Source organism: Phaethon aethereus (assembly GCF_964289735.1).
Source record: "Phaethon aethereus genome assembly, chromosome: 15".
NCBI classification, from domain to species: domain Eukaryota; kingdom Metazoa; phylum Chordata; class Aves; order Phaethontiformes; family Phaethontidae; genus Phaethon; species Phaethon aethereus.
The window spans coordinates 2,969,186-2,983,913 of NC_138591.1; the positions used below are offsets into that span (position 1 = coordinate 2,969,186).

Consider the following 14,728-nt stretch of genomic DNA (forward strand, 5'->3'; position numbering starts at 1 on the left):
TCATTGTTGGATAACATTAACTCTAATGCCTTTTGGGTTTTTTTTATGCTGGAGTACATCACACTTGTATGCAGCTTGCTCCATTCCTCCAATGATGCCCTATTTGCAGCTCCAGAAAGGAGCAGTGTGTTTTGCATTTAGCTGGCCATATGCAGTTGGGTAAGCAATTATTAGCAGTGACTTTCATGCCACAGAGCAGAGAGGTAAAAGCAATTCCACAGAGCATTAGGAGATCAAGTAGGTCAATTGAAAGGAGGAAAAATTACCATTGGCTATCTTCAATGAAACTGTTATCGCTCCACATGAAGGATCCCATTTAGGGGAAGGCATAAAACCTGAGAGTAGAGGTGACTGAGAGAATAAATTCTACATTTTTAATTCCAAAGGTGGAGAGTGAACATTCATCAGTAGGCATGAGGAGGAGCTTTCTCTTTCCTTCTGTTTCCGGCCTACTTTTAAGTAGAGCTCATTTGGAAATCTCTCAGGAGAACATTTTTTCATCAGAAAGCACACACTCATTGAAGTCACAGCTTTTAATAGAGACATTAATGACAGCTTAACCCTTCCTGAGAAGGGCTTTTGGGTTCTGAGAGGTCGTGGTGTCTGGCTGTCAAAGGCAGGGCAGAAGGCACCTCAGAATAGCAAACATCTTGGTGACCAGGGCAGTCTTCTAGGAGCTGGGGCATCCTGGTTCAAGTCCCTGGTCCCTTTCCAAGGCCAGAGAATATAAATAACTTTCAGCTGTGCTCATGTGCATGGGAAAGCACCATCCAAGCCATTTTTTCTAGTAAGAGACATTATATCACATGAATGCAAGGCATATGATTCTCTGGTTTGAGCCATAGTCTAGATTGACTAAACTGGTTTGAAGTTGATTTTAAGACAGTAAGAGCCTTATGTTGTAGTAGATAAACTACATCAAAATGGTTTACAAAAGAAACATTTCAAATGCAGAAATTGAAAGGCCCTCTTGTATTATTATTCTTTTTTTTTAAGGGCAGGGAATGCAGAGGAGGAAAGAAGCCAGGTCTTAAATTGCTTGGGGTTTTTGTTTGGTTGGCTTGGTTGTTTGTTTACTTACCTCAGAAATATCAGAATTATTCCATTTGGTCTTTGACAAGCAAAAAAGGGGGGAGAAAAATAAAGGTCAAAATGTATCCTTCACATTTGCTAGCAGTCTTCTGAGATGTCACTTGCATTTCCTGACAGCTCTCTGCTTCAGCTGCAACCTTCTGGTTCTTTAAACTCCCCCAAACAGGATCTTCTCCCCAAACTGCTTCAGAGGCATTAGAATGAAATAGCTGTAAATAAAAACAAGCATACAGCTTGCGGAGTGTAGGGCAACCTTGTCTCTTCTTGCATACAATTGCTGCAGTATTGAGTCCCTGCTTGTGAGATGTCACAGCCTCCCTCCTTCACCCATTTCTGGGCCGGGGATGTTCATGTTCATTATTACAGTTAAGCCACACTACGCGCTCACGTTTCATTACTGGAGCGTGAAACGTGTTCCACGTCCCAGCCCAGCCAGGGCTTCCTTTCGACAGAGCCTGCAGATGCTCCCAAATCGCATGGGCCCAAACACTCTTGCTCTTATTCAGGTGTGAAATTCGCCGTCTGCCTGTAGTGCCTTGAGCTGCTTATTTGCCAGGCTTTCAGGCACGCGCCGTTATTTTCGGTAAGGCAGTCGCCAGTGCTCAGCCTCCGCACAGGCTGGGCGAAAGCTTGGGGAGGGACGCACAGGCCCCTCTGACTGCATCATTTCTGCATCCCTGTGTAAATCTGCAGTGATATTCGGGCTGTTCTCGTCCCAGATGTGTAGAGCAGGGGCTGTCTGGGGGAGGCAGGACAGGGTTCCTCTGCCGGGGTGATAAATACCTGCTGTGACTGAGGGGAGAGACCAGCCCTCAGATGCCAGCATGTAGAGCATCCGCTCTCACGCTGGGTGGCTGATTACGTTGTTCTGGACAGGATATATAAGTAATAGCCTCGTGGGTGCTTGAGGTGACAGATTCTCCTATAACATGCCATTAAGCACTATAGAAACTCCAGCTTGGGCCTGCCCCATGCCACCTCTGGTTGCTGGGCTGACTTCAGAGGGGTCTGAGCTTGTGCCCAGGAGGGCAAGTACTGCCAATGTCTTTCTGTCCTTTGGCCAAAATTTTCTCTGTAGCAAAATGCCTGTGATGTGACTGTTAATCAGGCCCTCCTTTAGTCCTTGGGCACAGCTTGCATTAACAACACAGTTAATCTGCTCCTGACCCATGAGCAGAGCCTACCTGAGGAGACTAAGGCTCCTCTTTAGTTGAATTTGCCATAGGAAAAGGATATGGGCAAGAAATTGGTGTTTGATGTAAGTTTTCAAAGGAATGAGTGTGCAAGAAACACAGCTGAGGGTTTCAGATACGAAGTTTGAGCTTGTAAGAGTACAAGGATTTGGGGATCACTGGATGCAGGTGAGCTGTGGCGTGTGGGGAAGAGGGGACAGCCGCGTGCCCTGAAGATTGGGATAAACCAGCCACCTCCAAGGAGAGGAAGGAAAGGAGACAGGCTGTGGGTTAGAGATCCCTGCACGTTCTCAATGGGTTAAATCCAGCCTCCAACAGTCCCATGCAATGTTTTAGCCAAACTTTCATCCTATATGCAGAAGGCACACAGACTGGTGCTCACTGCCTAGCACAGTGGGAGTCTGCCTGCAATATTAGTCTTATACACCCATTCCATACATTTTCTAGTTTTTTAGAAAATGTTAGAGGAATATTTTGTAATTTTGAGCGCTCTTTAGCGATTTCATTGATTTTCTCTCCTCCTGTGGTGCCAGTGCTTCAAACTCATTTAAGCTATTTTCCACAATTTTTGAAAAATATTTTGTATTAAAAAAGTCTAATCCCTCCCAAACCATTGCTTTAATCTGTCCCAGAAAACTGGCTTTCATCTTACGATTGCTTTCACAGTGGTATGTAAACCCTACAAATGTAATATGGAGCCCAGTAATCCATCAGTTAAACAGATTAGTTATGTAGGAGGCTGTATGGCTCAAAGAGTAAAGCAAGCAGGCTTTACTCTCCCTCCGTAGAGGAAAAGCCAGCTCAAGTATAGCTCCATGCTCTGCAGTCAACGTGCACCAGAGATGCAAAGGGCTTCCTTCCACCTCGCAGATCTCGTGGCAGGGATGGGCCCTGGAGGGTGGCTGGTTGTGGTGTCTTGGTCTCTCAGATGCGTGAGCACAGATGTCTGTCACAAGATGAAAAGGTGAAGTGCGAGGCTGAGCTGCCAAGGGGCACCATCTCCCCGCTCCACAGCGAGAGGAGGAGGATCGCACTGCAGTTGGTATCCCTTTGCATGTTTTTTTGGGGACTGTCACCTTTTTGCAGCTGGTGACATCATGACCGAGCTTGCAGGTGTCCTGGTATCACCTGTCTATCTGTGCAGCATGTGGAAAAGCCTTCAGTGGAAGAGTAGAAATTCTTGAGTTCTCATCCTGACATTGCCAATGGCTCACTGTGTGAAGTGGATCTTCAAATCCCCATAGTTAGGTTTCCTTTTAATAGGGTGGAGCAGAACCGTCGCACGCCATTAACCACAGGTCAGGCAGAGCCACAGCTGACACCACTGCCTGGCCTCTGGAAGGCAGGAGCTTGTATTTGGAAGGAGGAGCGGGCTGTGCACAAGTGCCGGAGGGAGAATAAGTCCTTGAAGCTAGACCTGCTCCTTCTGCTTTGTTCTGTGCATCACTGTTACTGGATCTTCACTAGGAAGTACCAGGAGCAGGCCCTCCTTCAGTCCTTGGGCACAGCTTGCAAGCGCCTTTCCAACCTATGAACATACTGAAAAGTAAAGTTGCTTAGTGCTGGGTAGGTTATCCAGCATTGCGCTAATTGCTATGGTTTGGGTTTATTAATCTAAAAAGTTGCGTGTTTTGGATTTTCCCTCCCTCGTCTACCTCACTGTAATTAGCCTGAATGCCTTCTCCCCTGCTCCCTACCTTTCTCGTGCATTCCCTTTGGTTTTTAATTCTGTGAAATGGGGATGATGCCAAAGACTGCAGACAGGTGAAATCTGTTGCAATGGAATAACTGGTAATTGGAAAAGTACAATCTCTCAAAAACGGAGTGAAGAGAGAAAATACGGAGTGTCCGGAAGCAAAGCGCAAATTGACAGTTCGTTATGTCTCCTCTTCCTGGTCAGAGTCTCTGCAGGCCAAACTTAAAAATATAAAGCAGAAAAGCCAACATAAACAAGTGCTCAAAATCCTATTGACAGCTTTAGGCCCAGGACTAGAATAAAAACAACACAAGTGCAAAGGATGTTTATGAGACTAAATGTTCTGGATTTGTTTACCACTCCTCTGCGTCTCTGCCAGCCTCAGCTCTCCCTGTTCAGGAGTCGAACGGCTGCTTTGGGCTCAGGGGGGATTTCTGAAGCAAAGCACATCTTTTACTCTGGAAACTTGCTTCCCCGTTCATTCAGCAAGAGGAACCAGGTATCAAACTGCCCTTTTCTCCAGTGTGATGCAGGTATGATTATTTCTGCTCAGTATGAGAGCAAAAAGGTGCCCCAGCCAAGGCATGCTGCCATCCTGCTGGTGACTGAACCTAAGCTATGTAAAATAGGTGGTTGTGGATGCAGCAATCAAAAGAGACGTGGTAGAAGATGGGTGAGAGGAAAAAGAGAGACACAAAGAGATAGTGACTTCCTTGAACAGGTGTAGTAATTCAGTTGCACAAAGAGAATCTAAGGCTGCAAAGTCCTATTCCTGTTCTTGATCCTCTGCTTGAAAGACCCATCAATAATTTGACCATTATGGGTTTCTCTTTTATTGAATTTCTCACGATTCCAGGAAGGCTCTGGGGTTGTGCTGTGTCTTGCTAAAACCAGAAGTATCAGATTTTCAGAAAGAGACTAGTCTTCCAAGGTTTTCACACCCAAACTATTTAGGAAAGGATTTTTTCTCTGTTTATCTAAACTCGGAATGAACTGCTGAAAGGTTTGAGTTTTGTCCCTAATAAAAACATGGTTTTGAGTCACGGAAGTATTCTGCAGCATAAATATGACCTTCAAAGTGAGCAGAGGTGGTTGTGCTTTCCTGGGACATGTTTTGCCTGGAGTTAAGGCTAACTATTACTTTAAACTCATATTCAAGGATGCTGAAATCTTGCAAATTGTTCCCATACAGTTTCTGCCCTTCTCTTGAATGGTGGGAAACTTAATCCTGCAGCTGAAGTATGCGGATTCATTTGAATCTGAAATCTAGAAAATTTGTGCTCAGATCTGAACCTTTTTTGAACATTGCCTGGGACCTGCCAGTTGAACTTGTGGGTTAAACCACTCTCTGTGCTCGTTTTTGCTGACTGTATCCAGCATGGTAGTTCCCATTCCAGCCTCCACATCTGGCACTGTGGACCCTCGTACCAACATGACAGCATTACCCACCATCTCCCACATTGCATCCACTGTGGGCATTCCTGAGCGTTTTGTAGCCTCATGCAGTGCCACCTGGTTGCCATTTGGCAATGCTCCATTCAGCCTGTCCTGTCTCTGAAAACCTGGACTAACGTAAAGGTCAACCATCACAGCAGCAAAAGATGTGGAGATATCTGGAGCTGATAAGGGGTCATGCCCTCCCACTGTTTTTTGAAAAAGGAACTTTTCACTGATGCAGTTTGGAGCCCTTTGGTGGGCAAGTAGTTTCCCCTGTCAGAGTTGTTAAGGTTTACATAATAATATTTGTCAAAAAGCAAAAAATAACACTTTATAACTACTCTCTTAGAAGTAGAGAAGCCAACCTTTCCTTGCTAGAAGAGAAGTTGCATTTCATGACACAACCATGTCTCAAGCAAAATGCCTGAAATTTCCTTTTCTGAGAAGGTCAAAACAAGACATTGCAGCAATTTTAAAGCTTTGTTGAAACTTCATTTTCTTCCAGCCAGGAATTGTGACAAAAATAATCCTTGCCTTTAAAAGTTTTGTTTTCAGCAAATCAATATTTTGTTTTTCCCAGAGAAAAAGCCTCCTGGAAAAATTCCTGCTCTGGGGTTGGCTTAAATTTGAACAAAACAACAGTGTCTCCTAGTGGCTGACTCCAGGGGAATGGCCAAATCCATCTTGGTTTTCAGGTGTCTCTTTCTTAACCCTCCTCCTAGCTCTTTGCTCATCAGGGAGTGAGAGAAGTGGGAAATGAATTGTGCTCTAAGCAAGAAACCATTTCATAAGCCATAAAAATATCTATGGCAGGCTGTTTTCTAGGCTCCAGTTGGTGTTGAAAGAAGGTAATTACATTTGAAGGCTATATCACTGGATGCTTGGCTCATCTGCTGTTCAGCTTCCACTCTAATAATACAAAAGCTCACATCAGCAGCTTAGCCAGCATGCGGGGCTATCCATCCTTGTCTTTGCCCGGTGGCTTCTGCCTCCGTGTCACTGCAGGATTGTGCTCCAAACGTCTCGTGTTACAGCAGTCCTTGGCACTGAATTAGTTCTGCCTCACACCAAATATGTTCACTAAAGGCTAATGAAGATCTCTTGTCTGAAGCACGATTGGCTTTGCAGTGTCAGCCTGCTGTCCATCAACCTTGCCCAGGCGTGCCCACCTCATCTTGATCTGCTGGATCAGCTCCTCATCACAGCTGTTGATGATCTCCTCTTGGGCCACCTCCTTGTCTTCTCCTTTCCCTCTGCCTCGTGCCCTCTCTCCCCTCCCCTGAGAAATGGCTGTGGCTTTTCTCCTGCGCTCTCTGAGCTCATATATGAAGCAAAAGTCACGGTGCTGGAGCGTAAGAAAGAAGGACACCGAATGATCGAAGGAAATTGGCAAATCAAATTCGAGCAATGATATCGGCAGATTAACTGGTTGCAATGCCATGTGTTCAACAGGCCACAGAAAGATCCTGGGATTGGCTTAGAAAACATGGGATTTTAGAGAATAATAACTTACAAATTCTTTTTATTTGCCTGAGAGTGTTTTTAAGTTTTTTCAGATTAAGCTTTTCAGGCTGGATACTGACTTTTTTGGTAATGTCTCCTGAGGTTGTCTTGTCATATTTGCGTAACTCCAGGATTAAGGACTTTGAAATGATCACCAGCTATCCCAATTTTCATGATAAAATTGTGACTCTTGGCAGCACATGTGGCAGCAGCAAGGTGAATTTGGAGAACTCTGAATTAAGTTTTACTTTAGCGGGTGAGACTGCTGCTGTATTGCAGACTACAAGGTACCGTAGGTCGCGATGGGCAGGTTCTCTATGTTTCCCAGCTGAAAGAGCTACAGAGCAACTCTGTCCTTTCAAAGCTGCCCAAGCTGCAGCTTCCTTGCTAATGATTTTGTCATTAATTTCCCAGCCTCGACATGCTAACGAGCCATCCTTGGCCTGCCATGAACACCCTGTCCCAAGGAGCCCTCAGTCTGCTGCCTGGAGGGACACAAGAATTTAGCAAGTTATTTTGCTTCTTGTCAAGAATGCCCTTGTATAACCCCAGCTGAGGGGAGACCGAACGTTCCAGCTGCACGCTGCTCCTGACAGATAGCTCGAGGACAGTGCGAGCATGGTGTCCCGTCACCACTGCGACGTGGCTTACAGCGGGACAGGCGCCTGGGAGCCCACGGGGCTATTTCAGGCTCAGTCTCTGTTGGGGAGCTGGTTAGATGCCATCCTAGAGCAGCCCTTTTCTTCAGCTGTGTTTTCATTACAAAGGGAAGACCTCTGCCCAGGTTGTTTTGGCATCATCAGAGAAGGGAATAGCATGGACGAGCACTGATGTCAGGGAGGGAATCGTTGTCCTTGCAGCAGGGAAGGTGTGAGGAGGGCAGCCCGGGGATCGTGCTGCTCAGATGCACTGCGCAGCCATCTGGGCCAGCCCTTGCTAGAGACTAAAGAACCGAAAATTGCACAGTCCTTCCCCTGGTGCCCCTTAGTAATTAGTGTATATGGATTACAACCATGAGGACTGAGGCTCCTAGTGCTCTTTCTCCTGGATAAATGGTTGAGCAAATGACAATCTATTGCATAAAGTAATTTAGGCTATGAATGATGGTTCATTAGCAGCCCACAGACTGTCGCTGCCTGTAGTAGGGGCTGTGTGGGCTTTTCCTGCATTCGAGTTAACTCTTTCACCCCCTCCTTCAGTTGCCAAGGATAGAGTTTGCAGAGTGGAGTTAAATGTGGCTGTGCCACAGTATTACAATGGTCTTCTCCCTTTGGAGCCTCAAATAATGCAACAACATCCCCAAGAAACTGCCAACTTTTAACATGGTGTCTAATGACGGATGGGGAATAAAGGAAGCTATTATCAGTCAGAAGATGAGTCAGATATGAAAATAACACCTTTTTCTAGACAATGTTATTACACTGAGGAAATGAAAAAGACTCATTTTCTTTTGCAAAGGAAGAGGTCTTGAGCATTAGAAATGCGCATTGCAGAGCCTGGTGCTCTTTGAGGGAGTTGCTCCAGTAAGTGAGCAAATCCCATCCCACCTTTTGCATGTGTCCCCGCTGTGACACATTTTGGAGCATGGGTGCTGGGCAGACATTTCTGTGCTGGCCAGGAAAGGAACATCTAAGGCTCTGTCTGAAAAGCAAGATTGTAGCCCAAGGTAATTTGGTGCTGGTGATAGAGAGAGGAGAATGGAAAAATCAGTTCTTGGCTTAAAGCTGCATGCACTCAGAGAAACCCACACTGATCCTGGAGGGAATCCTGACACTCAGGGACATAGTGCTGTCATTTTAACAAAATCTGCTGTACGTTACTAACCAGGACTTCAGAAGGAAAAATCATCTTGAGGTTTTTTGGGGACAATTTCCAAAGGGAGATAAATATCTCAAGGGAGATCAAACTATTGATCCCACTATTGATCCCACTGACTTTCACTGGTGTTTGTTTTCCTAACTCTCTTAAGAGACGTCTACAAGAAAAGTGCTTTGTTTGTATGTGAATAGAGCTATGCTGTATTGATGGTGGTCCTTCTTTGGATGTAGTAGCATCCATAAAGTCCTGCTGGGGTTAGTGCAATAAAGACAGCCAGCCCAATGCAAGTCCAGATAGAAGCCTTACAAGCCATACTAGCCATTCACCTGGATAATTGTATCTTGCAACAAGGAACAAGCCCTCTCCTTTGCATAGCTTTAGTTTTTTGGGCCCATATACTGGGCACAGTTGTTCTGCAGCTGCTCCAGAAATGGGCTTGGATTCTGTGTTTCCAGTAAGACCCACAGGGACTGTCCATGAGGCTTGTCTGCTGTTCCCCTCAGTCACTTATTTGCCTCCATGGCTCTCTGGAAGGAACATGGGAAGATGTGGCATTTTTGCATCATTAGCACAAATCCCAGAGCTGGAGGAACATACCACCCTTTAACCGTTTCCTCTGTGCATCTGTTTGACCATGTTGCTTTTTTGCCCCATAGCCGGAAGAGCTGACCAATGCCTTGGAGATCAGTAACATCGTCTTCACAAGCATGTTTGCCCTGGAGATGCTCCTGAAACTTCTTGCCTTTGGTCTCTTTGGTTACATCAAGAACCCGTACAACATCTTTGATGGGATCATAGTTGTCATCAGGTCACTACCAGTTCTTTCTGCACTGTAATTTTTCTGCCGAGGGCTCAGACCAGTTGGGGAGTGGAACGGGGAACAGGAACAATGTGGCATGTGTTAATCCAGGGCTCGCTGGCTATGACGTGCTGGCCTTTTAGATTCCTGTTATTAGAAGGGCTATCCAAAGTAAATGGACCTGGCAGATGGAGAACAAAGTCTATTTATGCCACACATCTGGCACTGTGGTCAGTTTTCCACTGAAGTGCAGAACGGCTGGTCCTGGGAAAGGAGTACTGTGAGTGTTCATATCCCAGCAGCATGCCCTCCCTCACCCGAATTAACATGTGACCCAGGCCAAAATAGGGCAAGCAGGAGGGTAAGAGAGGGCACTGCTCTGCTGTCCTCTCCCAGGGGAGCACTATCCCAGCCTAAACTGGGGATGTCACAGCACGTGGGTGAGAAGCTTGTGCAGCACCTCTCTGTGCTGGGATTCTTTCTAGCAGTGCTGTTCACCTCTCGATCAGTAATTTGGGGCAGAGAAGTCAAGGAGACATAGAAGGTGTACAGCAGGATAGTGCTCTGGCTTCAGTTGGCCCATCCCTTTGATGCAGAGAAGTGAGGAGCAATAGAGGCCCAGAACAAAGGCCAGTCTGTGGCCTGATCAAACCAACCCACCCCAACAAATGTAAGTCCCTCCTGATATTAGCTTGGTACAAAATTGTGATGCACATTTTGTGGCTAGGCTTGTGACTGATCGTAGTGATGCACGCTATCAGGAGACATGCTGTGTTGTGAAGAGCCACAGAAAGCAAGGGAATTAAAGAATTGAGAAACCAGCTATACAGGATACAGGTTGTGCATGAGCATGTGTGTCTGCACAACTGGGAAGTGAAGGTGTTTTTCAGAAGCCAGAAAGTAGCAGGCAAATGAACTACCCCTTTAGGGCTTAAATGGTGTGATATCATCTAAGAAACCGGACTGCTCAGGGCTTTCACAGTACAGTGATATACTGTTTATAATTCTTCTCCTTCTGGTGTTCCTGCAGCGTCTGGGAGATCATCGGACAGTCGGATGGAGGCCTTTCTGTGCTACGAACTTTTCGGCTGCTCCGGGTGCTGAAACTGGTGCGTTTCATGCCTGCCCTCCGTCGCCAACTGGTGGTCCTGATGAAGACAATGGACAATGTAGCCACCTTCTGCATGTTGCTCATGCTCTTCATCTTTATCTTCAGGTACCAGAAGCTGCAGCTCTTCTTTGATAAATTGTTCATCTTGCTTAAGTAATATGTAGATTAGAATAACGATATACTGCATTTGCTAGGCTGCCTACACGATAGAAGTGCTCACAATAGACTGACAAGCAGATGCTCAACAGACTATTTACCTCTTTTTGGTCTCACTTTTTCATGCAGTGCTGTAATTCTCTAGATGAATGAAGTGCACAAACAGGGAACAATTGGTCTGGAGTTCCTGGGAGGCTCGTTTAGCTGTGTCTCAGGAAGCTGTCAGTAACTGGACTCTACCAGTTATATTTGAGATGGAGGTTGTACAGACTCCAAGACTTCTGTCTCTCTGACCCTATAATGCTCCTCAGGATCCTGTTCTTGGAAATCGGTTGGATTAGAGAGTTGGCAATATGGTTTGTCATTTTCTAGACAAAGGAGATGCTTGATTTGACTTCCGTGTAGACAATTGTAATGAAATGTGACACAGAAGAACCAAGTCGCAGGGTTTGATCAGTGATCATGTCAGTGGTGGAGCAGAGCCCTTCTTCCTGGGAGATACCACTGGCACACAAAACACTGCAGGGGGACAAAGTGTACCAAAAATCGCTGCAGTCCTCCCTACAACCATATTTCTCACAATAATGTGTTTCTTCCCTCTCCCTTTTTTCCCATTCTAGCATTCTCGGCATGCATCTTTTTGGATGCAAGTTCAGCCTGAAAACTGATACAGGAGACACGGTTCCAGATAGAAAGAATTTTGATTCCTTACTTTGGGCCATTGTGACTGTATTTCAGGTAAGCTCTGGATCCTCTGGGAAGTTTTAATGCAGGCCACCTGAACAAGTTATTTCACCTTTTAAAACAAACTGTTCCAGTAGGTGTCAAATTTGGACTGAAATGGCACTGTAGAGTTATTAGGGAAAAGTGATTGTGTTTCTGATTTCTGAGTTAGCTGGTCTCTATAAGCCCTGGTAGAGAAGCAATCTACAGCGCATGTCTGTTGCCAGCAAAAGTAAAGTCTACGAAGGGGTGAAAATCCACCCTATTTTCCTTTCATATAGTCGGTAAGATCAAGACCCACAGTCTACTGTCTACTCTGCTCCTATTCTGTAGACCTCTGTCTCCTTACTTGCCTTCACTGCCCCAAAAATGTACTTTGCAAACAATTTAATTTAACTGGGAGTGACAAATACTGTCACAAATCAGAGCTGGAGTTGCTGGCTGTATGTGCTGGGAAAGTCTTTATACAAAAAGTGTTTCCTCTGCAGACGAGATCTGTTATGTGCTTGAAATTACTGGCATATTCCACAATGGAGCAATAAGCTGCTATTTCCAGGGCATTCTAAATATAAAGATTAGTCTTTTCTGTTTAAAAGCTCAGTCCTTAGAGCCCAAGTGGAGCACAGAGTAAACAATGTTAAGCTAAGTTTCTAAATGCAGAGTAGGTGTTCATCACAGTACCGTTCAAGGTACAAACCAGTCCAGAGTCTTCACTGTGAAGAACATAACTTCTTGCAAAGTTTTCCTTCTTACAAAGGAGCAAGGGGAAATTGGCATTAGTGTCACAGGTTCATATTTTTCTTTTACCAACATAAATACAGATCTCTGCATTTATTCTAGCAGTCCCATGGGCAAATAGAGTTGGCACAGTGCACAAGGGCTCAGTCCTACATCCCGTGAAGGTTAATGAGTGGCACGACTCAGTGCAGCTGACTGCATTCCTATCCCCAAAGCTACCTTGTTTTTAGGAGAGTTAGAGGCCATTTTCACGGATCTGTCATTCATTTTTCATAGGCCCCTGGTTTTTCTGAGCTCCAGGAAGGCTAGGAGAGTGGGATTCCCTTAGGAAGGTCCCTTGGGGCAAGGCTTTGCAAAGATGTGTATTTTTTTGCTCAGCTTGTCAGTGCTTTTACCTAATGGAAACCACTTTGCTTCCCTGAGTTTCTTGAGCCACCCCATGTCATTTCTCATGTCAAATATCACGTCCCCTACCCTTTCCTTCAGCTCCAGATGCTTTATAAAGAGCTGCTTGAAAGGAGACAACAGCTCTGGCCTCAGGTCTGTTATCTTCTGATGGTTATCAGAGGAGGCAATACTGCCACCAAATAATGGGACTCGTACCAGCACATCCTTCATGTTACCATGTCTAGGATCTGAACTAGTCATCTTTGTGGGCAGCAGTATGCTAGATCCTCCTGCAGAGAAGGGAAGTTTGGCCAGGAGAGAGCTCTCACGCGCAAAGATCAAGTAAAGGAATGTTTGCTGTCTCACCTCACGAGACCTGTTAATGATTATGTTCAGAAAAGGTCAAAAGGAGAGGAAGAAATGGATGAGTCAGTATTTGAATGCAGCTGCTATGCATGAGAGGAGTGGAGTAATTAGAGAGTCTTCCCCTTCACCTCTCTGCAGATCCTCACTCAAGAGGACTGGAACGTGGTCCTGTACAATGGGATGGCATCTACATCCTCATGGGCAGCACTCTACTTTGTGGCCCTGATGACCTTCGGCAATTATGTGCTCTTCAACCTTCTTGTTGCCATTCTGGTAGAAGGCTTCCAGGCAGAGGTAAGAGATCTGAGCAGAGGGAGGGAGAAAATGAAGAAGCACGTCTAGGCAAGAGTGTAGGGATGAATCCATGTCAGTGCAAACATCTAGCCATGCAAGCAGCCATGAATTTAAATTTAAGGCCTGTAGATGAGCTGGGTTGGGCACATGAAGCTCTTGTGAATCTGTCTCTGCAAATAAGGCCCACTGGACTTGGCATGGGACTTGGGAGACCAACACTTTGGTTGATCTGCTACAGGGTAGGATGAATTTAACTCACCAAATCTCCCATAAGTCCTGTGGTTTGTGTTTCTTTACGGTGGGCCTCAGACCTTCAATGTATCTAGCCAATGCTAGTCATGGGGACCAGGTAGGACGTGAACTGGCCCTCAGTCCAGGCCTTTCCTTGTGACTCTGTCCCTTACCTGTTATTTGAGGCTAGTAGCACAGCTGTTCAAAAGCTGTCTTGCAAGGTTACAAACATTAAGTTTTGAGATACTTAGGATGATGGAGGACATATAAATGCTAAAGAGATTTTTGCCTACCCCTGAAAATAAGGTCTGTATCGGATCAATGAGCAGGGAATTTATGATAAACTGCAGGCATCTCATCTCATCTCACATGGAGAGGATAAGAGAAATGGTTTTATTTCTCAGTCAAAAGTGATATGGCATGTCCTGATCTGAACTGGGCAGGAACCTTAGCAGCTGTGCAGGCAAGTCCTGTGCCATGTGATCCAGAGCAGCAGGCCACACTGGTGTGAGTGGTGTAAGTGGTATAGTACTGGTGTGAGTGGGGAGCCCCTGCAATCTTTTAAGTTTTCCTCCCCACTGGCAGCTCCACTCCAGATCTCCTTTCAGCATCCTGAGAGAGTGAAACCAGCCATCCCTTGCCCTACTCTGCTCTTCTCCATCTTCCTTTCAGATCACAGCAAGTCCATTTGGGGGAGATTTTAAGGGAGAACAATCTGTTTCAGTTGTAAATATAACAATGTGTGTGCACATATATATTATCCAGAAAAAAATTACTGTTTTCGAAGTCCTAGTGCAAACAGAAATTATTTTGAGACTTACCAAAAATCATCCAGTCTCAGGTAAAGCTAAGAATAGTGTCATCGAAAGGGCTTACGTTGTGCTTTGGGATTTTTTAATTATTACTTTTTTATTTCTGCACCATCAAGAAGGAAAAGTTTTCTTAGTGCTGGATTGCCTTCAGAGACACACAGACGCAGAAAGAAAATGAGAAAATGGCTTCAATTTTCACTACCTTAGCTCCCAAGGGAAAGAGGAGAAGGAAATTATTTTTATAGGATTTTTTTTCACTTTTCATTTTTCTCCCCAGAAATGGTATCGTGCTCTCATTTGCCATGTTTAGATCACACTTAGAGGAACCTTCGCTGACCATGGAATATAATTGAAATATTCACGGACCAAAAA

The 14,728-nt window shown here is 45.3% G+C and overlaps 1 protein-coding gene across 1 annotated transcript in view; it reads left to right on the forward strand.

The window, feature by feature from the left end:
* CACNA1H (calcium voltage-gated channel subunit alpha1 H) overlaps positions 1–14,728 on the forward strand; it is a gene marked incomplete at its 5' end in the record, with an annotated part of 256,893 nt that overhangs the window by 191,277 nt on the left and 50,888 nt on the right. The window contains 4 exons of the mRNA XM_082006716.1: positions 9,396–9,547; positions 10,569–10,754; positions 11,426–11,543; positions 13,158–13,313. Coding sequence (XP_081862842.1) covers positions 9,396–9,547; positions 10,569–10,754; positions 11,426–11,543; positions 13,158–13,313 — 612 coding nt within the window. The remainder of the gene's footprint in view (positions 1–9,395; positions 9,548–10,568; positions 10,755–11,425; positions 11,544–13,157; positions 13,314–14,728) is intronic.